Below are 26,439 nucleotides of genomic sequence, written 5' to 3' on the forward strand. Positions count from 1 at the left end.
CGCAGCACACTGAACCGAGGATTTCAATGTGTTATCCACTATGACGCCTAGATCTCTTTCGTGGGTTGTAGCACCTAATATGGAACCCAACATTGTGTAATTATAGCATGGGTTATTTTTCCCTATATGCCTCACCTTGCACTTATCCACATTAAATTTCATCTGCCATTTGGATGCCCTTATTTTCCAGTCTCACAAGGTCTTCCTGCAATTTATCACAATCTGCTTGTGATTTAACTACTCTGAACAATTTTGTGTCATCTGCAAATTTGATTATCTCACTTGTCGTATTTCTTTCCAGATCATTTATAAATATATTGAAAAGTAAGGGTCCCAATACAGATCCCTGAGGCACTCCACTGGCCACTCCCTTCCACTGAGAAAATTGTCCGTTTAATCCTACTCTCTGTTTCCTGTCTTTTAGCCAATTTGTAATCCACGAAAGGACATCGCCACCTATTCCATGACTTTTTACTTTTCCTAGAAGCCTCTCATGAGGAACTTTGTCAAACGCCTTCTGAAAATCCAAGTATACTACATCTACCGGCTCACCTTTATCCGCATGTTTATTAACTCCTTCAAAAAAGTGAAGCAGATTTGTGAGGCAAGACTTGCCTTGGGTAAAGCCATGCTGACTTTGTTCCATTAAACCATTTCTTTCTATATGTTCTGTGATTTTGATGTTTAGAACACGTTCCACTATTTTTCCTGGCACTGAAGTCAGGCTAACTGGTCTGTAGTTTCCCGGATCGCCCCTGGAGCCCTTTTTAAATATTGGGGTTACATTTGCTATCCTCCAGTCTTCAGGTACAATGGATGATTTTAATGATAGGTTACACATTTATACTAATAGGTCTGAAATTTCATTTTTTAGTTCCTTCAGAACTCTGGGGTGTATACCATCCGGTCCAGGTGATTTACTACTGCAGTCTCCTTTCTCACCGATGCTACTGCATACTTTGTGCGCACATCATGCAGGGGTGTCGCTGCCGCAGTGGCGGCCAGAAGATAATTATGGCTCCGAAATTGGTCGGCTGATGCATCTTCCAAGGCGAACGTCACAAAAATGCCTTTTAAAGGATCTCTCCTGTTCGAGAGCGAACTGGAGAAGTTAGCCAATAAATGGGGCAAATCCCCAGTACCCCAATTACCTGAAAATAGGAACAAAAGAACATATAAGCGCTCCTCCCCCAGAAGAACCAAGGGTAGAGGATCGCAGCATTTTAAACCTTACAGGAACACACAGTCCCAAACACCTCGTACTTCAGGAAGGTTTCAGTCCTTTCAGAACAAGCACATTAAGAGAGGAGCAAGCTCAGGGGCAGCCTCCGGCCGTGCCCCACAATGAGAAGACGCAGACCCATCCACAGGAAGAAGACATAGGGGGCAGACTTACCCTCTTCTACCAAAGATGAGTCAGAATAACATCGGACAAGTGGGTCCTAACTATCATTCGAGAGGGGTACCCCCTGGAATTCCAAAGCATCCCCCCAGACAAATTTATGAGATCACCATGCCACTCCCAAGAGACTGGCCGTGGAAACCACACTAGCAAGACTACTCAGCCTGAAGACAATAGCTCCGGTACCTACATCTCAACAAAATACTGGCCACTATTCCATCTATTTTATCGTTCCCAAGAAAGAAGGAACATTCCGGCCCATCCTGGACCTCAAAGCTGTCAACCGTTACCTGAAGGTACAACACTTCCGCATGGAAATCCTACACTCCGTTATAATGACGGTACAACCGGGAGAGTTCTTAACCTCCCTGGACCTATCCGAAGCCTACCTTCACATCCCGGTCTATCAGGACCACCAGCGCTTCCTGCGCTTTGCGATACTGGGTAATCATTACCACTTTCGAGCGCTACCCTTCGGACTAGCTACCGCTCCCAGAACCTTCACCAAAATTATGGTGATAGTAGCAGCAGTACTGAGGAAAGAAGGAGTTCTGGTACATCCTTACTTGGACGATTGGCTGATCAGATCAAAGTCTCTGGAGGAGAGTCGCCACACGACCACCAGAGTCAAGAACCTACTACAAGAGCTCGGGTGGGTCGTGAACACAGCCAAGAGCTGCCTATAGCCCTCCCAGTCACTAGAATACCTGGGAGACCGGTTCGATACCAAGCTGGACAAGGAGAAGGAAACTGATGGGTCAATTGCAAAACCTGTTGAACTCAACTTGCCCCAAGGTATGGGACTACCTTCAAGTCCTCGGCCTCATGACATCAACTCTGGAAGTTGTTCCATGGGCAAGGGCCCATATGCGACCACTACAACGCTCCCTATTGTCACGATGGAATCCAGTGTCCCAGAACTACTCAATTCACCTCCAGCTACCGACAGTGGTTCGGCATCAGCTTCAATGATGGCTACAGGAAGAACACCTAAGCAGAGGTGTAAACCTATCTGCACTGAAGTGGATCTTGCTCACCATGGACGCGAGTCTGCGAGGCTGGGGAGCCCACTGTCAGGAACTAACAGCCCAGGGGCAATGGAACAAAGAAGAGGCGGAATGGAACATAAACCGCCTGGAAGCTCGAGCGGTCAGAATAGCCTGCCTGCAATTCAGCAACAGACTCCGAGGCGAGTCTGTCAGAGTCATGTCAGACAACGCCACAACCATGGCCTACATCACCCACCAGGGAGAAACCAAGAGCCAGCAGGTGTCTCTGGAAATAGACCCTCTCATGGAGTGGGCGGAAACAAACCTGCAAGGGATTTCGGCCTCCCACATCGCGGGAAAAGACATCTCAACGGATTATCTCAGCAGAGAGAGCCTAGACCCGGGGGAATGGTTGCTGGCGGACACAGCTTTCTAGTTGATAGTGAATCGATGGGGTCCCCCAGCCATGGACCTCCTTGCAACTCATCGCAATGCCCAAGTCCACAGATTTTTCAGCCACAGACGAGAACCACAATCTCAAGGAATCGAGAACTCATCCAGAACTGGCCAGAGGAAGACCTCCTGAAAGCATTCCCACCCTGGCCACTAATGGGCAGGGTCATTCACAAGATAGAGCACCACAGAAGAACATGGTACGCGGACATGCGAAGACTATTGGCGGGGAATCCTCTGCATCTACCGCCATACAGGGACTTTCTTCAGCAGGGACCGATCTCCCACGAAAACCCGGCTTGATTCTCTGGTGTTGATCCAGTGGATGTTGCTGGATGAGAGTTTATGGCAAATTCTGCCCATGGCAACAGTTCGCTCCAATCATTCTGTCTGGTGTTCACGTAGGCACGAATGAACTGTTTGAGTGTCCTGTTCATCCTTTCTGTTTGGCCGTTGGACTGAGGATGATATGCCGATGTGATGTAGAGGGCTATATCGAACTTCTTGCATAAGGCCTTCCAGAAGTTAGCTGTGAACTGAACTCAGCGATCGGAGACTATATGCTTAGGCAAGCCATGCAGACGGAAGATGTGCATGATGAACAATCGCGCAAGCTCCATGGCAGTGGGTAAGCCTGGGAGAGCCACAACACATGCCATGTTCGAGAACCTGTCAATGGCTACCCAAATGGTGTTGTTCCCTTCTGATGATGGAAAATCTACCACAAAGTCAGTGGCAATATGTGTCCACGGTTCTTCAGGGACCAGCAAGGGTTGGAGGAGACCCCATGGACGTCCTGGCGGCGTCTTCTGTTTAGCGCAGTTTGTGCAGGAAGCGACGTAGGCGAACGAGTCCTCTTTCATGGTGGACCACCAATAAAAGGTTTGCAGTTTAGACAATGTCCTTCGTTGACCAGGGTGTCCTGAGAGTTTGGAGTCGTGGGCCCAAGCCAATAGCTTTTTCCTGAGGTTTGTCTTTCCTGCAGGCACCAAACGGGTAGCTGCCAATATGACCTTTTCGGGGTCAATGATGTGTTGTGGCTCTACGGGTACATCCTCAGAGAGGAAGGAGCATGAAAGAGCATCATCTCTGATATTCTTGTCTCCTGGACAATACTTGAGCACGAAGTTGAATCTGTTGAAAAACAGCGACCATCTTGCTTGTCTATGGTTCAGCGCTGTGCGTGGCGGAGATACTCCAAGTTCTTATGGTCTGTGAAGACCGTTACTTGATGTTGCGCTCTTTCGAGCCAAGGGCGCCATTCTTCGAATACCATCTTTATAGCCAGAAGTTCCTTGTCTCCAACTCCGTAATTTCTCTCAGCAGGAGAAAAGTGATGGGAGAAAAATGAGCATGGATGTGGGACCTTAGAATCTCCAGCCTGGTTTAGTACTGCCTCTACGCCATTGACAGAGGCATCAACCTTTACGATAAAAGGTTTTGAGAGGTCTGGATGTCGAAGACATGGCTTGGTTGAAAAGGTATCCTTCAGCTTTTGGAATGCAGCAATCGCTTTGGGAGACCAATTAGCCACGTTGGCACCTTTTCTTGTCATAGCAGTCAGCGGTACTGTGAGTGAGGAGTAATTCTTGATGAAGGTTCTGTAATAGTTGGTGAAACTTAAGAAGCGTCTGAGAGCCTTTAACCCGGTGGGTTGTGTCCATTTCTTGATACTCTCCAGCTTCTGAGGGTCCATTTGAAAACCTTCTTTGGAGACAATGTAGCCTAGGAAAGGCACTGATTCTTTATGAAATTCACATTTAGATAGCTTAGCGTAGAAATGGTTCTTACGAAGCCTCTGTAATACTCTCTTGACATCTTCTTGGTAAGTGGTGATGTCTTGTGAGAAGATTAAGATGTCTTCTAAGCAGATGATAACACATTTATAGAGGAGGTCTCAGAAGATGTCGTTCATTAAATTTTGAAAGACGGCCGGAGCATTGCATAGGCCGAACGGCATCACTAAGTACTCGAAGTGGCCGTCTCGAGTGTTGAAGGCAGTCTTCCATTCATCGCCAGCTTTAATGCTAAGCAGGTTGTATACTCCTTTCAGATCCAGTTTTGAAAAGATCTGGGCTTCTTGTAGTCTATCAAAAAGTTCCGAAATCAGAGGCAAAGGATAACGGTCCTTAATAGTTATTTCGTTAAGGCCTCTGTAATCTATGCAAGGACGCAATGTGCCATCCTTTTTGCCCACAAAGAAGAAGCCTGTGCCTGCAGGAGACTTGGATGGTCTAATGAAGCCCTTGAGATTCTCCTGAATGTATTCAGACATGGCTTTGTTCTCTGCCACAGCCAAGGGGTACACTCGGCCCTTGGGTGGCTCCGTATTTGGCTTCAGACGAATGGCGCAGCTTCTTTTAAAAAGACATCCTAAAGATATCCAGAGCTGTTTCCTCGCTCCCACGTAGAAAGATTTTTTTCCTTCAGGGTAAGAAAGGGCTAGGGCGAAAAGTGAGAGACGCCGCTGCCGGTACAGCAGGCTTGTAGGGGGCAACGCGCCCAGTGTCCTTGTAAAAAGGGAATGGGAAAGAAAGGGCAGCGGGAAGAGTGCCGGGTGCCGCCAAGGAGGGGGAAAAAGCAAAAGAAGCAAAAGCCTACAGCACCGGGTATTCCCAGGCGGTCTCCCAAAAGAAGCAAAAGCCTACAGCACCGGGAATTCCCAGGCGGTCTCCCAAAAGAAGCAAAAGCCTACAGCACCGGGTATTCCCAGGCGGTCTCCCATCCAAGTACTAACCAGGCCCAACCCTGCTTAGCTTCCGAGATCAGACGAGATCGGGCGCTTTCAGGGTGGTGTGGCCGTAGGCAGTGATGCAGGCTCCCTCTCCCGCTCTTAGTCCGCAGCTCGGCCTGCCGGGTGCCGCCTCTCGCCTCCCTTTAAGGCCGGCTCCTCCCCTCTGCTAGCTCCTCTCCGCTGGCGTTCGCTTCTCCCTCCGCACCTTCTCTCCGCTGTCGTTCTGGACAGGCAGCCTCTCACTTTTCCTTTTCCCCCACAGCCGGGGCAGTCCTGGCCGCAGACGACCGGCCGGGCAGCGCTGCTTAGCTTCTCTCACTTAACCCTGGCGTTGCAGCCCTTCTTGGGCGTGCTGCAGCAACTCTGACCGCCGGCACTCGGGAGGAGGAAACATCCCGCTCGCCAGCCGCCCCTGCAGCTCAAAAAGCGGCCAAGCAGAGGAGAAACTCTTTGCCTACAGCCAGGGAAGGTTCGGCTGCCCCCGACACAGCGGCCAGAGTTTCCTTCCGCACGCCTGAGAAGGAGAGCCCGCCTCCAGGGGCAACCAAGATACCGCGGCACCCCCAAGCCCCTCTTCGCCAGAAGCAGGCAAAAAAAGGCCCCACTCGTTTAAGCGAACAGGCCCACGGCAGGCGAAGCCTTCCTCGTCGGGCTCTAGCAAAGCAAGGGGGCCGCTAGGAGATCGGGAATGGTCCTCTGTCCTCTCCCCTGGGCACGGTGGACTTCCCGCACCTCCCTCCGGCTCGCTGGCCGCAAGCAGAGGAGATGTTTGGGGAAAACCCAGATCGGCTGGGCTCCGCTGTACGGCATGGGAAAAAGGCAGTCTTAGCTGGGCTTTCCCGTCGTCGCGTGCCATCGTTTTCTCTGCATTCCGTCTTTTCACAGCCTCACCGCTGGCTCCGACACAGCTCCGACGGCTGAGGCAGCAGAGGAGGCACAGCTCTCGTGCGGGGCCGGCTGGAGTCGAACCAGCGCACTGTGCGAAAACTGGGTCCGACGCCCCCTTCTCCTCTCCGTTTTTCTGGTGTCAGCTTTGGCCCATCGCTGCTCCTGCACACAGATCACCTTGTATTTCTCTCTCTCTCTCTCACTCTCTCTCTTTCTCCTAACCTGGAAATCCCCTTTTCTTCTTCCCACCCTCCTTCTAGCCTCCCCCCCCCCTCATCTCCCCTTCCCTCCCCCCCCCCCCCACCAGCATCGTCCCTATTGAACCGCACTCTTTTTCCCCTCTGCCTAAAGGATGCGTTTTGGTAAGGGGAGAGGGTGCCAGCATTGTGGCGCCCCGAAAGACGGCCCTGCTGTTACACCACGGGTGAGACATCTCTCCCCTTGATTGTCCAAAGCCCAGAGAGTGAGAGAGCAACGAAGAGTAGAGGAGGGGTTGAAGGTGATTTTCTGGCCCGTGAGACTCGAGAGCGGGGAAAACCGCCCTCCTCCCGCAAGAGGAAAGCGCATTCACCTTCCGATCGCAGCACAGACTGCTGGAAGCGCTTCCCGCCACGTGTGCTTCGGATGAGGAAAGGACGGCTTTCCCATGTGCTCCCAGGGAATAGAGCTGACTTTCAAAGGCGCAGCCCCGCCTTTCCGCAGCCCACCCTCCCCCAACAGGCAAGGAAAGGAAGCCCTAGATGGACCTCCGTGCCCCGCGGCGCATCTCGGAAAACAGATGTGGGACCGCTTCTCTTCACCTGATGTGGCTTTGGCCCGCGTTTCTGCCCTCTTTGCTGGTTCGGTCGCCCGGGCTTCCGTCCTCCCTTTCGTTTCGGTTCGGCGCCTCTCTCTTCCTCTTTTCGGCCGCCCGCCTCTCGTCGGACCCTGCTTCCGCCGGGGACCGCGACACGATGAGCCCGCGTTGACGGCTACTGCCCGGGGAGCGTCCCTCGTTCGGAATGGCTCTGCCTTTTGCCAAGCTGTCCGGGAGAGGTGGCGCGCCATGCCCTCCGAAGCGGGTGCAGGTGCGCTGCTGGGCCCTGGGAACGCTGCTTCTGCGGTTCCGGCCGGCACGGGGAGCAGGAGCCGGCACCCTAAGGTTGCGCTTTGAGTTTCAGGGAAGCCATTCCTGGTCGACAGGTTTCTCTGGGAGCCACGGGTTTTTCCTTTGCAGGTGTTTGGCTTCATTCTTCTTTCCTCGCTCCCACTTTGAAGGATTTTTTTTTCCTTCGGGGTAAGAAAGGGCTAGGGCGAAAAGTGAGAGACGCCACTGCCGGTACAGCAGGCTTGTAGGGGGCAACGCGCCCAGTGTCCTTGTCAAAAGGGAATGGGAAAGAAAGGGCAGCGGGAAGAGTGCCGGGTGCCGCCAAGGAGGGGGAAAAAGCAAAAGAAGCAAAAGCCTACAGCACCTGGTATTCCCAGGCGGTCTCCCAAAAGAAGCAAAAGCCTACAGCACCGGGAATTCCCAGGCGGTCTCCCAAAAGAAGCAAAAGCCTACAGCACCGGGTATTCCCAGGCGGTCTCCCATCCAAGTACTAACCAGGCCCAACCCTGCTTAGCTTCCGAGATCAGACGAGATCGGGCGCTTTCAGGGTGGTGTGGCCGTAGGCAGTGATGCAGGCTCCCTCTCCCGCTCTTAGTCCGCAGCTCGGCCTGCCGGGTGCCGCCTCTCGCCTCCCTTTAAGGCCGGCTCCTCCCCTCTGCTAGCTCCTCTCCGCTGGCGTTCGCTTCTCCCTCCGCACCTTCTCTCCGCTGTCGTTCTGGACAGGCAGCCTCTCACTTTTCCTTTTCCCCACAGCCGGGGCAGTCCTGGCCGCAGACGACCGGCCGGGCAGCGCTGCTTAGCTTCTCTCACTTAACCCTGGCGTTGCAGCCCTTCTTGGGCGTGCTGCAGCAACTCTGACCGCCGGCACTCGGGAGGAGGAAACATCCCGCTCGCCGGCCGCCCCTGCAGCTCAAAAAGCGGCCAAGCAGAGGAGAAACTCTTTGCCTACAGCCAGGGAAGGTTCGGCTGCCCCCGACACAGCGGCCAGAGTTTCCTTCCGCACGCCTGAGAAGGAGAGCCCGCCTCCAGGGGCAACCAAGATACCGCGGCACCCCCAAGCCCCTCTTCGCCAGAAGCAGGCAAAAAAAGGCCCCACTCGTTTAAGCGAACAGGCCCACGGCAGGCGAAGCCTTCCTCGTCGGGCTCTAGCAAAGCAAGGGGGCCGCTAGGAGATCGGGAATGGTCCTCTGTCCTCTCCCCTGGGCACGGTGGACTTCCCGCACCTCCCTCCGGCTCGCTGGCCGCAAGCAGAGGAGATGTTTGGGGAAAACCCAGATCGGCTGGGCTCCGCTGTACGGCATGGGAAAAAGGCAGTCTTAGCTGGGCTTTCCCGTCGTCGCGTGCCATCGTTTTCTCTGCATTCCGTCTTTTCACAGCCTCACCGCTGGCTCCGACACAGCTCCGGAGGCTGAGGCAGCAGAGGAGGCACAGCTCTCGTGCGGGGCCGGCTGGAGTCGAACCAGCGCACTGTGCGAAAACTGGGTCCGACGCCCCCTTCTCCTCTCCGTTTTTCTGGTGTCAGCTTTGGCCCATCGCTGCTCCTGCACACAGATCACCTTGTATTTCTCTCTCTCTCTCACTCTCTCTCTTTCTCCTAACCTGGAAATCCCCTTTTCTTCTTCCCACCCTCCTTCTAGCCTCCCCCCCCCCCTCCTCTCCCCTTCCCTCCCCCCCCCCCCCCCCAGCATCGTCCCTATTGAACCGCACTCTTTTTCCCCTCTGCCTAAAGGATGCGTTTTGGTAAGGGGAGAGGGTGCCAGCATTGTGGCGCCCCGAAAGACGGCCCTGCTGTTACACCACGGGTGAGACATCTCTCCCCTTGATTGTCCAAAGCCCAGAGAGTGAGAGAGCAACGAAGAGTAGAGGAGGGGTTGAAGGTGATTTTCTGGCCCGTGAGACTCGAGAGCGGGGAAAACCGCCCTCCTCCCGCAAGAGGAAAGCGCATTCACCTTCCGATCGCAGCACAGACTGCTGGAAGCGCTTCCCGCCGCGTGTGCTTCGGATGAGGAAAGGACGGCTTTCCCATGTGCTCCCAGGGAATAGAGCTGACTTTCAAAGGCGCAGCCCCGCCTTTCCGCAGCCCACCCTCCCCCAACAGGCAAGGAAAGGAAGCCCTAGATGGACCTCCGTGCCCCGCGGCGCATCTCGGAAAACAGATGTGGGACCGCTTCTCTTCACCTGATGTGGCTTTGGCCCGCGTTTCTGCCCTCTTTGCTGGTTCGGTCGCCCGGGCTTCCGTCTTCCTTTTCGTTTCGGTTCGGCGCCTCTCTCTTCCTCTTTTCGGCCGCCCGCCTCTCGTCGGACCCTGCTTCCGCCGGGGACCGCGACACGATGAGCCCGCGTTGACGGCTACTACCCGGGGAGCGTCCCTCGTTCGGAATGGCTCTGCCTTTTGCCAAGCTGTCCGGGAGAGGTGGCGCGCCATGCCCTCCGAAGCGGGTGCAGGTGCGCTGCTGGGCCCTGGGAACGCTGCTTCTGCGGTTCCGGCCGGCACGGGGAGCAGGAGCCGGCACCCTAAGGTTGCGCTTTGAGTTTCAGGGAAGCCATTCCTGGTCGACAGGTTTCTCTCGGAGCCACGGGTTTTTCCTTTGCAGGTGTTTGGCTTCATTCTTCTTTCCTCGCTCCCACTTTGAAGGATTTTTTTTTCCTTCGGGGTAAGAAAGGGCTAGGGCGAAAAGTGAGAGACGCCGCTGCCGGTACAGCAGGCTTGTAGGGGGCAACGCGCCCAGTGTCCTTGTAAAAAGGGAATGGGAAAGAAAGGGCAGCGGGAAGAGTGCCGGGTGCCGCCAAGGAGGGGGAAAAAGCAAAAGAAGCAAAAGCCTACAGCACCGGGTATTCCCAGGCGGTCTCCCAAAAGAAGCAAAAGCCTACAGCACCGGGTATTCCCAGGCGGTCTCCCAAAAGAAGCAAAAGCCTACAGCACCGGGTATTCCCAGGCGGTCTCCCATCCAAGTACTAACCAGGCCCAACCCTGCTTAGCTTCCGAGATCAGACGAGATCGGGCGCTTTCAGGGTGGTGTGGCCGTAGGCAGTGATGCAGGCTCCCTCTCCCGCTCTTAGTCCGCAGCTCGGCCTGCCGGGTGCCGCCTCTCGCCTCCCTTTAAGGCCGGCTCCTCCCCTCTGCTAGCTCCTCTCCGCTGGCGTTCGCTTCTCCCTCCGCACCTTCTCTCCGCTGTCGTTCTGGACAGGCAGCCTCTCACTTTTCCTTTTCCCCCACAGCCGGGGCAGTCCTGGCCGCAGACGACCGGCCGGGCAGCGCTGCTTAGCTTCTCTCACTTAACCCTGGCGTTGCAGCCCTTCTTGGGCGTGCTGCAGCAACTCTGACCGCCGGCACTCGGGAGGAGGAAACATCCCGCTCGCCGGCCGCCCCTGCAGCTCAAAAAGCGGCCAAGCAGAGGAGAAACTCTTTGCCTACAGCCAGGGAAGGTTCGGCTGCCCCCGACACAGCGGCCAGAGTTTCCTTCCGCACGCCTGAGAAGGAGAGCCCGCCTCCAGGGGCAACCAAGATACCGCGGCACCCCCAAGCCCCTCTTCGCCAGAAGCAGGCAAAAAAAGGCCCCACTCGTTTAAGCGAACAGGCCCAAGGCAGGCGAAGCCTTCCTCGTCGGGCTCTAGCAAAGCAAGGGGGCCGCTAGGAGATCGGGAATGGTCCTCTGTCCTCTCCCCTGGGCACGGTGGACTTCCCGCACCTCCCTCCGGCTCGCTGGCCGCAAGCAGAGGAGATGTTTGGGGAAAACCCAGATCGGCTGGGCTCCGCTGTACGGCATGGGAAAAAGGCAGTCTTAGCTGGGCTTTCCCGTCGTCGCGTGCCATCGTTTTCTCTGCATTCCGTCTTTTCACAGCCTCACCGCTGGCTCCGACACAGCTCCGGAGGCTGAGGCAGCAGAGGAGGCACAGCTCTCGTGCGGGGCCGGCTGGAGTCGAACCAGCGCACTGTGCGAAAACTGGGTCCGACGCCCCCTTCTCCTCTCCGTTTTTCTGGTGTCAGCTTTGGCCCATCGCTGCTCCTGCACACAGATCACCTTGTATTTCTCTCTCTCTCTCACTCTCTCTCTTTCTCCTAACCTGGAAATCCCCTTTTCTTCTTCCCACCCTCCTTCTAGCCTCCCCCCCCCCTCATCTCCCCTTCCCCCCCCCCCCCCCCCCCAGCATCGTCCCTATTGAACCGCACTCTTTTTCCCCTCTGCCTAAAGGATGCGTTTTGGTAAGGGGAGAGGGTGCCAGCATTGTGGCGCCCCGAAAGACGGCCCTGCTGTTACACCACGGGTGAGACATCTCTCCCCTTGATTGTCCAAAGCCCAGAGAGTGAGAGAGCAACGAAGAGTAGAGGAGGGGTTGAAGGTGATTTTCTGGCCCGTGAGACTCGAGAGCGGGGAAAACCGCCCTCCTCCCGCAAGAGGAAAGCGCATTCACCTTCCGATCGCAGCACAGACTGCTGGAAGCGCTTCCCGCCGCGTGTGCTTCGGATGAGGAAAGGACGGCTTTCCCATGTGCTCCCAGGGAATAGAGCTGACTTTCAAAGGCGCAGCCCCGCCTTTCCGCAGCCCACCCTCCCCCAACAGGCAAGGAAAGGAAGCCCTAGATGGACCTCCGTGCCCCGCGGCGCATCTCGGAAAACAGATGTGGGACCGCTTCTCTTCACCTGATGTGGCTTTGGCCCGCGTTTCTGCCCTCTTTGCTGGTTCGGTCGCCCGGGCTTCCGTCATTCCTTTTCGTTTCGGTTCGGCGCCTCTCTCTTCCTCTTTTCGGCCGCCCGCCTCTCGTCGGACCCTGCTTCCGCCGGGGACCGCGACACGATGAGCCCGCGTTGACGGCTACTACCCGGGGAGCGTCCCTCGTTCGGAATGGCTCTGCCTTTTGCCAAGCTGTCCGGGAGAGGTGGCGCGCCATGCCCTCCGAAGCGGGTGCAGGTGCGCTGCTGGGCCCTGGGAACGCTGCTTCTGCGGTTCCGGCCGGCACGGGGAGCAGGAGCCGGCACCCTAAGGTTGCGCTTTGAGTTTCAGGGAAGCCATTCCTGGTCGACAGGTTTCTCTCGGAGCCACGGGTTTTTCCTTTGCAGGTGTTTGGCTTCATTCTTCTTTCCTCGCTCCCACTTTGAAGGATTTTTTTTTCCTTCGGGGTAAGAAAGGGCTAGGGCGAAAAGTGAGAGACGCCGCTGCCGGTACAGCAGGCTTGTAGGGGGCAACGCGCCCAGTGTCCTTGTAAAAAGGGAATGGGAAAGAAAGGGCAGCGGGAAGAGTGCCGGGTGCCGCCAAGGAGGGGGAAAAAGCAAAAGAAGCAAAAGCCTACAGCACCGGGTATTCCCAGGCGGTCTCCCAAAAGAAGCAAAAGCCTACAGCACCGGGTATTCCCAGGCGGTCTCCCAAAAGAAGCAAAAGCCTACAGCACCGGGTATTCCCAGGCGGTCTCCCATCCAAGTACTAACCAGGCCCAACCCTGCTTAGCTTCCGAGATCAGACGAGATCGGGCGCTTTCAGGGTGGTGTGGCCGTAGGCAGTGATGCAGGCTCCCTCTCCCGCTCTTAGTCCGCAGCTCGGCCTGCCGGGTGCCGCCTCTCGCCTCCCTTTAAGGCCGGCTCCTCCCCTCTGCTAGCTCCTCTCCGCTGGCGTTCGCTTCTCCCTCCGCACCTTCTCTCCGCTGTCGTTCTGGACGGACAGCCTCTCACTTTTCCTTTTCCCCACAGCCGGGGCAGTCCTGGCCGCAGACGACCGGCCGGGCAGCGCCGCTTAGCTTCTCTCACTTAACCCTGGCGTTGCAGCCCTTCTTGGGCGTGCTGCAGCAACTCTGACCGCCGGCACACGGGAGGAGGAAACATCCCGCTCGCCGGCCGCCCCTGCAGCTCAAAAAGCGGCCAAGCAGAGGAGAAACTCTTTGCCTACAGCCAGGGAAGGTTCGGCTGCCCCCGACACAGCGGCCAGAGTTTCCTTCCGCACGCCTGAGAAGGAGAGCCCGCCTCCAGGGGCAACCAAGATACCGCGGCACCCCCAAGCCCCTCTTCGCCAGAAGCAGGCAAAAAAAGGCCCCACTCGTTTAAGCGAACAGGCCCACGGCAGGCGAAGCCTTCCTCGTCGGGCTCTAGCAAAGCAAGGGGGCCGCCAGGAGATCGGGAATGGTCCTCTGTCCTCTCCCCTGGGCACGGTGGACTTCCCGCACCTCCCTCCGGCTCGCTGGCCGCAAGCAGAGGAGATGTTTGGGGAAAACCCAGATCGGCTGGGCTCCGCTGTACGGCATGGGAAAAAGGCAGTCTTAGCTGGGCTTTCCCGTCGTCGCGTGCCATCGTTTTCTCTGCATTCCGTCTTTTCACAGCCTCACCGCTGGCTCCGACACAGCTCCGACGGCTGAGGCAGCAGAGGAGGCACAGCTCTCGTGCGGGGCCGGCTGGAGTCGAACCAGCGCACTGTGCGAAAACTGGGTCCGACGCCCCCTTCTCCTCTCCGTTTTTCTGGTGTCAGCTTTGGCCCATCGCTGCTCCTGCACACAGATCACCTTGTATTTCTCTCTCTCTCTCACTCTCTCTCTTTCTCCTAACCTGGAAATCCCCTTTTCTTCTTCCCACCCTCCTTCTAGCCTCCCCCCCCCCCTCATCTCCCCTTCCCTCCCCCCCCCCCCCCACCAGCATCGTCCCTATTGAACCGCACTCTTTTTCCCCTCTGCCTAAAGGATGCGTTTTGGTAAGGGGAGAGGGTGCCAGCATTGTGGCGCCCCGAAAGACGGCCCTGCTGTTACACCACGGGTGAGACATCTCTCCCCTTGATTGTCCAAAGCCCAGAGAGTGAGAGAGCAACGAAGAGTAGAGGAGGGGTTGAAGGTGATTTTCTGGCCCGTGAGACTCGAGAGCGGGGAAAACCGCCCTCCTCCCGCAAGAGGAAAGCGCATTCACCTTCCGATCGCAGCACAGACTGCTGGAAGCGCTTCCCGCCGCGTGTGCTTCGGATGAGGAAAGGACGGCTTTCCCATGTGCTCCCAGGGAATAGAGCTGACTTTCAAAGGCGCAGCCCCGCCTTTCCGCAGCCCACCCTCCCCCAACAGGCAAGGAAAGGAAGCCCTAGATGGACCTCCGTGCCCCGCGGCGCATCTCGGAAAACAGATGTGGGACCGCTTCTCTTCACCTGATGTGGCTTTGGCCCGCGTTTCTGCCCTCTTTGCTGGTTCGGTCGCCCGGGCTTCCGTCTTCCCTTTCGTTTCGGTGCCTCTCTTTTCCTCTTTTCGGCCGCCTGCCTCTCTTCGGACCCTGCTTCTGCTGGGGACCACGACACAATGATAGGAAAGGAATCTGGGTGGAAGGCACTGGACATACCCGTGTCCTCGGTTTCACCGGTGGAAGGGCACCAATCAACGCATTCAGCCTGCCAAGTAGTAGTGTGAACGCCGTGCTAATCTGGTTGGCGACTGGGGCCGGTGTCGGTACCGGCGCCATTGGAGGTTGGAAGCCTTGCAGTGCCTTTCCGATGGCCTCTTAGATCATCCGATCCAATTCCTTGTGGAAGCTTGGGGTGTGCAACCCGAGTTCAGGAGTAGGAGGCAGCATTGGCCTAGCCTGAGGGTCCACCGGTGAAAGTGGAGTCACAGCTCCCGGCACCAATGAAGGTGGAGAACTCCTCCATGACCCAGTCACAGAGGAGGATGGGGCCTTCTCTGGACAGGATTTCTTTGTCGGTGGTTCTGTTGACGCTGATGTCAAGAACTTGTCTGGATCAGGGGACTGAGCCTTCCGATAATGGTGTCGATGCTCTTCACTATGTTCTCCTTGATCCTTCTCCGGAGCCGAAGAGGAAGAAGTCGACGCCTTCGGAGTAATCTGTGCCCCGTGAGCAACACTGGTATCCCGCTGCTGGAGAGAAGTCGATGGCACCGGCTCAGACGATGTTGAAGCGCTTGATGGAGTCGGTGGGTTTGCCTGAAAAAGAAACTCCATCTTCTCTGAGCGGGCCTTACGGCCCTTTGGTGTTATTTGGACACATTTGGTGCAAGTTAAGACGTCATGGTCTGACCCCAAACATAACACACAAATCCTATGTGGGTCCATGATGGACATTGTCCGAGGACTATCAGGGCACGGATGAAAACCTGACGCCATGGCTTCGACAAAGTTTTAGCCGCGATGCGTTCAATGGCCGGTAGGCCTCAAAGGAAAAACTCAATGGGAATTGACCGCAAATGAGGGTAAAGCCTTACCTTACGATCGCGGAATACGGAATCGATAGGGGGACCCGTATGGGGTAGAATTTTTTTAAATTTTGGAAAGAAGTTCCATGAAGAAAATTCCTGTCAGGAATCTCTAGAGAGCTCCTTAAACCGCATGGCTACTGCTACATGGAAAAAAAGGGGACCCCTGCTGGATGCATGGTTAGTGCCATGCTGGGTATGCCCAGTAGATGCAGGCCAAAGTTAGAGAAACATTGACAAAAGTGTTCCATGATTGGGCTCCATCCTGATGATGTCACCCATATGTGAGGACTACCATCCTGCTTGTCCTGTGAGAACCCATTACTCTAGCAGACCTCAAAAGTGATGATTGACTGCTCCCTATTTGACAGAGGAAAGTTGATTTACATGACAAAAAAATATACATTATGCAGAATTTTGCCATCATTGATTGTACAAGGGGTAGAATTATTATATAAATGCAATAATTTTGGTCCATCTGGCAACACTGCATAGTTCCCATGTTCATTCTTCAGAAGTGCTACACAAATTCTATCATGCCCACAACTGCTCCATCCAATTGCCTTTGCATGCTAGTAAACGGCCAGGTTTTAACATCTGTGGGCATCCCCTTCTCTCTTTCTTCTTTCCCTCCCCTTGCTAGTTCTTATAATTTTAAAAAGATGCTAGACATACTTAGAAAAGGAAATGATTAATTTAATGAAATAAAGTGTTTTTTTGTTGTTCTTACAAAACTGGCTTCCCAATACAACAGTATATCTATATGTTTAATTTCATGCATCGGGAAATGATTTACAGCATTTTACAAAGTACATTCAACATACCGTCTGATTGCCAACACTGCAATGACTTTCACCCCCCCCCCTCAAATTCAATTGCTAACATGTTTATCGGATGAGCATAAATTGAAGAGTAAGACTAAAGAAACATAGCGATAGTACCTTAGAGATCTGTCAAGAGGCAAGACATTTCCAAAAGGGCAGTGTCAACTAATCTTAACCAGGATACTCACATATAACAGTCCCTTTGGATACAACAGATAAGCCCATACAGTTTTCTTATTAACTTCACACTTTTATTTTCAGATGTAACAGACACCATATGGGGGACAGCAAGGTTTGATTTAGATCAGGGGAAGGCAGCTCCATTCTTCGAGACTGCAAGAAAGTTGGGTTTTCAGGATAACTACAAGGAATATGCATGAGATGCATTAGCAATTGTTTATGGACTTTTCTTCCTCCTTTTTAAACTCGGCTACACTAATAGCTTTCACCCACTGGCAGCGAATTCCAGAGTTTAATTATGCGTTAACAAAAAAAAAAAATATATATATTTTCTCGTATATTTTCATTGAATGTCTCCTAGTCTTTGTACTTTTTGAAAGAGTAAACAACTGATTCACATTTACCTGTTCCACTCCACTCATGATTTTATTCACCTCTATCATATCTCCCCTCTTCCATCTCTTCTCCAGGATGAAGAGTCCTAATCTCTTTAACCTATTCTCATGAATATTCAGTACTGATAACTTGAAAACCTGACCAGTTTGGTACCACTCAAGAACTGGAGTTGCCTAACCTGGTTAGGTGCTGGAATTAGTGCTTGGGCTACAAAACAATAGTCATCTTATCAATAGGCAGAAGGACAAGACCTGACATTCCACCTACAACTTCATATTGTTAAGTGTTGCAAACTGTAATTGTGAAGAGTTGAGTGAGGAGGGTGCCAGAAATGGATGGCTCTTCAGGATTAAATGGGGGGATGGTATGTTGCAAACTAGCCCTAGCCTGAAACATTTCCCCAAGTCCACCTTAATAATGGTTTATGGACTTCCTCCTTTTTAAACCCAGCTATACTAGCAGCTTTCACCCACTGGCATACTACAGTATACTATGAAAGCAAGTTCCGAGGAATATGAGGGCATCTCAACATCAACAGTAACCAATGGAGATCACTAGTGGTATGATTATTTTGAGAGTAGTTATAAAGGGATAATTCTGATAAATTATAGGTGAGCATTAACGAGCTAGAAAAGATAATTCTTTTTCAGGCCTTGTGGTGGTTTATGAAACAGTTATCTGAACTGCAAAATTAACTTTTATAAAATTTGTAATGTATGTTTAATCTTGGCTCTTGATCAAAGTGAAGACATCAGTTTGGTTTGTTTCAGTGTTATGTATCAATACTCCAGTCAGAAGCCCTTCAATGAACACTATAAGGCATAAATAAGCAGAGTAATGAAGATTGTCTAGAAAGTTCTCAATTTAATCCTTATGGTAGACTCCCATAGCATATACCGTCAGCTCAATGTTTAGTTCCTCGTAACTTTTGGTAATTTACTTCACTATAATATTGGGCTTTGCTGGACATATTATTCTTCACCTTTAAAAGTGTGATGCTAGTCTTGAAAGTGAGTGATTTGGTTGGGTTAAGAGAGATCCATTTTCCTATGAAGGTTATACTTGTGCTATCTGGAAGAGGGGAGAGTCACGGGCTATAACACAGACAACAGCTGACAGCTTGGTCTAAAGCAGAGAGCAGTAGCTGAGAAGCTGTTTATAAATAATCCAAGTGCCAGGCATTATACCCTAAAGCTTAGACACATCACCCACCAATTTTTTTTTTTTCTGAAAGTACATTAGCTTTTATTGGTATCGATAACTAGAACCAATTCCTTGCTTAATGAGCAGCCATGCATTTTTAAGTCCTCATCAGGAATCTAAGCTGTAATTCTTAGTTTATAAGAATGCATACACACACAATCTCCGCCATTCTCAGCTACTTCATGTTCACTAATCTGATCTTTCCGTCACCGCTGTAATGCCATGTTCAAACCAGGGATCTGTCACCAATTTCTCTCTAAGGGGCTGCCAACTTTACTGTATTTGGTGAGACACCTGGCACTTAGCCTGGCTCTTAGCTGGACAAACGGCAGAATTTGAAATTCCCACCAGTTTGATCACTCTGACATTGCCGGCTGAGTTTTTAGTTGGCTAAAAAACTCATCCAGCTAGGTCAGGGCATTCTGGGAGTGGAGTATTCTTATCAGGCTAAGTCAGCCAGATAACTTTGTGACAGCTGTGGGCAGATTCGGAGTTACCCAGCTACGTTAACTGGATAAGTCAGATCTGCTCGATAGCAGGTCTAAAGCTAGCCAGATATAACTTCTCCGGGTACATTCAGCAGCACAGCTGTGCCACTGAATATCCCTTCTGTGTCAGCCAGATAAGTTATATTTAGCTAACTTGGACAGCAGGATAACTTTGAATCCTGGGCTCTTTCTTGTCTCCTACTTGACTTGTTAGAAAGAGGGATCACTTCAGACATTTACAAGCAGACCTGGACCCAGATCTCCTGATGTTATAGATACTGCAAATTTGGCAGACACCTGACACAGTGACGTATTTAACCAACATTCAAGTTAGAGAAACTTACATTGTTGCTAATAAAATGGCACAGTAATACATTTTTAGAAAAATATTTTCCCCTAAAATCTGTTTAAAAAAACCCCCAAAACCTTACATACCTGAAACAGATGTTCCTAGGGTGAATCATACAAGGCTACAGCTCCTTATTTAGGTCTCAGTCCTACTCTCTCTTTCAGCCCCAAGGGGTTTTGCTTTCTTGTTCCCTGTCAAACTCTTATAAGTACAATTTGCTGCACAAATATATTTGGCCCAGTGTTTAAAAGAATCACAAGATTTATGGGATATGATAGAATTCAGGTGATATACAATACTACCCCCTCCCCCCCACCCAAGATAATGCACAGGTAATAATCGGGGGGCAAACAAATAAAGCAAAAGAATGTCTACCATTCATTATTATGAAATGTAGTTTCAGATGCAGCTCACAGAAAAATGCAAAGATATTTCCTTTTCCAGCATAAAATTGAGAGGCAAAAACGCCCAATGACCGAGTCAGCAGAAAGATGCCCCCCGGGACATGTAGCGAGGTTCAGAAATCATGACCTCTCAGAATGATACAAGTCAGCAGCCACAAACACAGACCCCCTCAGAAGTACAGATAAGGAGGAATAATATCCACCCTGTATTGATTACAGAATGCTGGAAGCAGCTTCCCTGCAATCATCTGGAATCCCTTGACAAGAGCATCACACATTGCTTTGCGCACCCAAGAGACCAGACTGGTCTGTGTTTACGCCATTGTCACAAATGACATTAACACTCCCTGGCAACAAATAACATTAAAATATTTAAGTTTGGTTTATTATAGGACCAGCATATGCCGGACCCAGGCACTTAAATAAATTGTGTGAAGATCAGAGCTGTTGTAATCAATGGTTCAAGTCTTTAAAAGTCTTAGGAACAGATTGTGCGAGATAAGTAATGTCTTACATTCAGCTTATTTGAAGAAAGCATTTGAGAGTTTGAAGAAGGTTTTTGAGAATTGTTTGGACACTTATAAAAATTCACTTTTAAGTTTGACACACTGAAGCACTTCAAGACTTTTAAATTATTGGACTTATAATTACAATAGCTCTGATCCTCACACAATTTAAGTGCCTGGATCTGGCATATGATGGTCCTGTAACAACATATATTAAAATATTTGTTTAGTTTATTTATTGTTAATTATTCTTTGGTACCAAACTTAAAAATCTTGGGTTATTTGTATTTGTGATAACACTGCATGAAGCAAACACATGAGGTGTTTTGGGGCACTGCCCCCGAAGACCAAGTGATTGCATTTTTGACTGATTCTCTGCTTGCAGGTTTTGGAATACTGCACGGCCCACAGCAGGTACAGAGTTTCTTCTCTCTTCCATGATGGATAGTGCACTGTACCGTGGCTCTCTCCCACCATTGACCCTGGAAAGGAAAAAGCCTGCTCAGAGGTGGAGCGCCAATAGAGGGCACCATGCACCTGGTCCACCCCCTGCTCAGATCAAAGAATGGGCTCCAACTAGAAAAGCAAGGCAGCTGGTTTTGTCAGAGGAATGAGAAAACAGAAGTGTTCCTGCACATACTGTATGCAAATTTGGAGAACAACTGATAACTCACAGTAAGAACATGCATTTGTCAATGTTACAGTATCCTAGTCATATGGAACTGACCTTCAAGAAGTAATTTTCAAAAGGTTTTAGTGCGTAAAATATAAGTGGCATGTAAGCGTGCAAATAGTATTTTGTTAATGCGTGATGTATGAGCTTGCAAGCAGGGTCACCCGTAAATGTTAAAAGGTGGGGGTGTTCTGGGGCAAGCTTTGGAGGCTCACGCACGAGTTAGTATTTCATAAGCGTACGTTACCACATATGTACGCACACTTTTACACCTGCTGAGTGGCAGAAATGAAAGCACCCTTGTCTTTTGCAGTTTTTGGGTAGGAGGTCAGAGTGACATGCTGGAGGGTAAATTGGTGGAAGTGCTGATGAACTGGTGGCTAAAGGTTTGCACACAAGCATTTCTATAGGTGGAGTACGTGCATGCTTTATAGAATAACTGTCTCCATGCGTAGCCTCCAGTAATTACAATTATTTCACGTGTGCTTACTTTTCTAAAATAGTGCTGCACTAAAAAATTGTGTGCACACTGAAACGCACACAGGTACTTTTGGGACAGAGAGAACGCAGTATTTTATAAACTGTGCAGCTTCCACTGCAGCTTATAAAATACAGGAATAACTTTCCCCACGATCACTTCTGTGTGCATTTGGTAATTTATACACACCACTGTAAATTACCTTCTTAATGTATTTTCTGAATTTTAAAGCTATTTTAGATTTTTCTGTTGCTTAGTTGATTGCCACCTTGTAAGACAAATTATAAATAATCCTAAAGTTACTGAAGCCATGGAGGATTTAGTCTACAGTGGACGCATGGAAAATAGAGCAGCTTGTGCTGGCCACATAACAGTGGGACTAGTGTAAAGGGCGGCTGTAAATTCCAACTCCACCACAACCCAACCAAAGCTACCTTCCCCCAGCATATTCCTCACCTCTGACCATAGGGAAGTAGGACCACTTGCTTCCTACATTTTGTTTTGCTTCGTAATGGCCACGGTACAGCAAGGTTTTCCGTGACCCAACCGTGCTTCCTGACCAAAATAAATAATTAACTGGGATAATTCTGCATTAAGTGATAGAAGCAAGCAGGGGGAGGAAGTTCACTAGCACAGTGTCCAGCATGACAGAGACAAGAACGCATGGTCACTTCACAGTGCAGTGAGGTCACTTGTGTTCTGGACATCCCTCCTGCTGACGGCAGGAGAAGGGAAACACTGAGACTTTGAAAGAAAAATGGTCACATTTTAAGGCCACAAGAGGAGCGGCCATTTATCCCTCAGAGTGGCCATCACAAAATAAAACCTCAGATGAGGCGATCAGCACCACAGAGGGAATTTCTCAGAGGAATGTGGAGAAGCGGCTGGCAGGCACATGAGGCAATTCGAGCAGTCTTTGGACTAAACAAGCACCAAGGATTTCTGGGATCAGCAGCACAGAGGGGATTGGTCCACAGAATCAAAAAAGTGGTACCCGTTCCAAAGCAAGCCAGAATTACAGACACATATAAAGCGCAGAATACAGTTTTCCTAAAGCGGGCCAGCAGTGGAAGAAGTCATTACAACCCTATGCAAAGCTCTAAATGACCCTCTCTCAGTCAGACAATTACATGGATATTGCCAATGGTGATCAGCTCCTGAACAAACCACTCTAGGTCTTAATGCAGTTTTTCTAACAGTAACCAAATATATGCTTAAATATCTTTAAGTAGCAAAGTGAGCCGGTGTGACCTCATGTTGACCACTGAATCCCACCCCTATCCTGGTGACACACCTAACCAAGATGGTTTTCAGGCTATCCAAAATGAATATGCATGAGAAGGATTTGCCTGCTCTAAAGACCCAGTGCTTACAAATCACTCTCCTGCATATTCATTTTGGCTATTCCGAGAACCAAATTGGTTAGGTGTTCTCCAGGATAGGGTTGAGTACCCCAAAGCTTTCATTTTTACAGAGTCTTTTCCTCAAAAGTCTGCTAAGCTCCTTCTACAGAGGAGAGCGCGACTAGCACATGACACTAAACCATTTTTACTGCCCAAATATATGGTCATAAATTCAGCACAGCATTATTGTGGGTTAACCAATGGTGGGGTGGACATTTGACACCTGGTAATATTCAAGGCATACAACAGTACAGCCCTGACCAGTCTAGGAAGTTGGCATGCCTAGTGCCTACTTCTCAGCGGTCTTCAAATTTCATTCCTGACAATCAGAACGAATTTTTCCCCACTGCTGGGACACGGTTGCAGCCCTACCCACTAATGAGCCCAGTTCATTGAGGATCTGCGCCACTGCCAATGTGATTATGTGCTTCTTTTAGTGCAAAAACAGGCTGTGCAGTGTACATGCCATTTACTGCGATCTATTCTATTCCTGACATCTCGACAGAGTTAATGGAACAGAACCGGGGGGGGGGGGGGGAGGCACATTTTGGTCTAGGGAGGCTTCCTTTGGTTGAAAATGCAACTCAGAAACCAGCTGATTTTGCAAACTGCCTACTTCACGTCCAGACCCCTGAATTATTTTTTCATAGGCACAAACAGTTAATAAAAAGCTCCCATGGAAAGGGAAGCAGAAATATTTCAGTGCAGAAGGGCCAAGCACTCTCGTCCCAAAACACTTTTAACCATTCCTAATGGAATAATCATTGGAGAGTAACCAGCAGTAGAATCCTTAAGCAAAAAATCGCATTTGAGAGATTCTGCTGGTTACTTCTATCTAGCAATGAAAATGCTAAAAACAGCAATATCTTTCAAGTCAAATATAAAAATTATATTTCTGCAGTAGTGTGTGTATACATATATATGTGTATGTTTATATATTACAGTCTATGTACACACACATATACATACAGTTTTATTTATTTATTTTTTTACACTAGGTTGGATAATTTCCTCCCACTTTTTTGCCTGCTTTGCTCCCAGGCTTTTGTCCCCTTCATTGTCCCTTTCTTCGCCTGCTTTTCTTGCTATAAGAGCTGTGCAGCACATTCCGGTCTTACGCAGGTGCCTCTGGCTCAGTTTTCCAACACCGCTACTGACCAAGAGGAGGCACTGTAGCCAGGTCCTCACACCTCAGCTCCTCTGGGGCTCCTCTGGAACTCAAAAGCAGTCTCTGAACTCCTCCGGCAGCAAGTGACGCTTCTAGTCACAACAGGAGGATAGGAGAAGAAGGTTCATTGCTGTCCGCTGGCATCACTACCAAAAAAACGGAGTTGGAACTCTTCCCAAAACGGAGCTGCAGTCAAGTACACCAACTTCCATACAGGAACAGCAGTACTTAGAGCAAAAGAAAACCAACCGTATTCTAAGCAAGGAAGCAGAATAAGATTTGGGATAAATTTAGGACTGATCCAAAGAGGAAACTGAGGTTTTTCTGATCCCTGGAGCATTTGTTTGCCTCCTCTTTAAAAAAAAAATAATATGTATAATAAATGTTGTATATATACATAGAAGTGTGTGTACACGAGTGTGCCATATGTAGAAATGTTTTTATACAGGGTGGAGGCCTAGACGCTACAGCTCACAAACGGGTGGCTTAAGAGTTCTTCGGCTGGTGGCCTCCGTTTTTCTTCAACGAAGATCAGTTTGAGGAAATTCCTGCAGTAGTCTGAAACCCCATCGGGGAGCTTGGGCTTGGTCGGCTGTGTGGCAATTTTGAAGATCGCCGCCATGGCTTCAAACTCCGCCCAGGGAGGCTTCTCTGTCAGCATTTCCACCACGGTGCAGCCCACGCTCCTGCAAACGACACACAGAAAGCATGGGGGGGGAGTTAGCAAGAGCAAAAGGCTTCCCTTGGCAACTGGGGGGGAAACATCCACTCTGCTTCTGACGTTATGCCTCGGAAGGCTCAAACGGACAGGCCTGGCACCGAATGGTTCACAGGCTGTGAAGGTCGCAGAGCTTAAGAGAAAGCCGCAAGCACGAGGCAGCCTATCTGGAGTGCGCACAGCAAGTGACAATGCTTGCCCTGTATGACTCCTGAATCAGAACCGAAAAGCTCATATGATCAGCTTCCGACACGAGTTTTTCCCAAGCATCTCCTTCTAGAGTTTGGTGTGTTTTTGCTCTTGCACCTTTAATGCTGATTTTTTATAAAGTTTATAATTAGCCTCATTTCCTGTAGGGAAATTGACCTTAAAAGGTCACTGTGTCTATCCCTCTCCTCCCTCTAACACCCCCCCCCCCCCAATATCTTTTGAACTGACTATCAAATTTCACTCAAAATGTGTGCCACAGAGTGTACAACACCCTCGGCTCTCATTTTTCCTGATCTCTCAATGCCCTTGGCATCTCTTCTTTTTTGTTTTGTATAAGGAAACAGACCGGTTCAGTTGTAATCTCAGGGAAGTCACAGTACACTATCTTTAAAAGGGCTGCATGTGCGCCCATAAATACGCATAAAGATATGCGCTATTTTATAAAGTGTATGCTCTGCGCACATATCTTGCGCTTGTGGGGGGGAGGGGGAGAGAGGGAGAACCTCTTTATAGGGCTCAGCCTGACACGCAATACATGGACCATTGTAAGGGGGCACTTTGATTCGGGGTGACGTTTCGGGAGGTGGGTTGGGGTTGGGCGGGGGTGTTATAACAGACACATTCCGAGGTACTCATTGTAAAACTGACATCATTAAAGATTTTTTTGTCCTTCTAAGTGATGAAGAGTTGTTTGTACAAAGTGCCCCCTTACAATGGTCCATGTATTGAGTGTCAGGCTGCGCCCTATACAGAATCTCTCTCTCCCTCCCTAGACTCCTACACCTCTCGAGGACATGCGCAACATACGCACGCGCTGGCTAAGGAAAATTAGGGGTTACGTGCTGGTATGTCCATGCCCCTTTTCCGCCTGCTTTTTCTGGGTGCGCGCCCTTCCCGGCTATTTAAAATTCATGTAGCTCCCGCGCGGCCCACTCACACACGTATGTGGCCGTTTTTGCGTGTGCAAGGCTTTTAAAATCCACCTCTATGATGTCATCTAGCATTTTCCAAGCTGCCCTGCTATTGGTGGGCCAACCATTTTGAAAGCTGCTTTGCCACTGGTTAACGCATATGGTCACCAGCAGATGCCATTTCTTGCACAAGAGTCTCTAATATTTAATGATATACCTATTACACAGAAATTCACATAATGAATATTGTCATAACAACGTGCAAATTTCGGTATAAAGAAAACAGGCATCATAACATAACATAATAATTAAATCCTGCTAAACATGAGATATGTAACAGCATAAAGCAGAGTTGCTTACCTGTAACAGTTGTTCTCCTAGGACAAGCAGGATGGTAGTCCTCACACATGGGGGAATCCCTAGCTACAGGCTGTTCCCAAACAACAAGCAAGACCAACAGGCACCCAACCAGGTGCCAATGGGTACAAAAACACTGGTTTCATTGGTAACAGAGGGAGACAGCCTGAACCCGAAAAATGGTCCCCAGGCAGGAAGAGTTGGGTTCTACACCTGAAAGAGATTCCGGAGGACAGACTGGCCGAAGCTGCTATCACGTTGGCCATCCCTGTCCAGACAGTAGTGAAAGGCTACAGCGAGGAGGGAACTCCATGTCGCAGATCTCGTCCAAGGGGACCACTCATGTGGGTCACTGAAGCCGCCATGGCTCTGACAGAATGAGCCTTGACATGGCCCCCAAGCTGCAGTCCCACCTGAGTATAGCAGAAGGAAATGCAATCTGCCAGCCAGTT

The 26,439-nt window shown here is 50.6% G+C and overlaps 1 protein-coding gene and 4 non-coding genes across 7 annotated transcripts in view; all 5 read right to left on the minus strand.

The window, feature by feature from the left end:
- Window positions 1–5,532: 5,532 nt before the first annotated feature.
- Window positions 5,533–5,651, minus strand: LOC115086316. The gene has a single exon (XR_003855217.1). It is a non-coding gene; the product is annotated as a 5S ribosomal RNA (ribosomal RNA).
- Window positions 5,652–7,999: 2,348 nt separating this feature from the next.
- LOC115086403 lies at window positions 8,000–8,118 on the minus strand. The gene has a single exon (XR_003855275.1). It is a non-coding gene; the product is annotated as a 5S ribosomal RNA (ribosomal RNA).
- A 2,346-nt stretch (window positions 8,119–10,464) lies between these two features.
- LOC115086408 lies at window positions 10,465–10,583 on the minus strand. Its single transcript, XR_003855280.1, has one exon. It is a non-coding gene; the product is annotated as a 5S ribosomal RNA (ribosomal RNA).
- A 2,346-nt stretch (window positions 10,584–12,929) lies between these two features.
- On the minus strand, window positions 12,930–13,048 carry LOC115086413. Its single transcript, XR_003855285.1, has one exon. It is a non-coding gene; the product is annotated as a 5S ribosomal RNA (ribosomal RNA).
- A 5,259-nt stretch (window positions 13,049–18,307) lies between these two features.
- The window catches only part of LOC115084066 (mitogen-activated protein kinase kinase kinase 3-like), a 265,505-nt gene continuing 257,373 nt past the window's right edge, over window positions 18,308–26,439 (minus strand). For all 3 annotated transcript variants that reach the window (XM_029588374.1, XM_029588373.1, XM_029588375.1), the window contains one exon: window positions 18,308–24,477. In XM_029588374.1, coding sequence (XP_029444234.1) covers window positions 24,249–24,477 — 229 coding nt within the window. In that variant the 3' untranslated portion in view covers window positions 18,308–24,248. The remainder of the gene's footprint in view (window positions 24,478–26,439) is intronic.

Source organism: Rhinatrema bivittatum, chromosome 2 (genome assembly GCF_901001135.1).
Source record: "Rhinatrema bivittatum chromosome 2, aRhiBiv1.1, whole genome shotgun sequence".
Lineage (NCBI taxonomy): Eukaryota > Metazoa > Chordata > Amphibia > Gymnophiona > Rhinatrematidae > Rhinatrema > Rhinatrema bivittatum.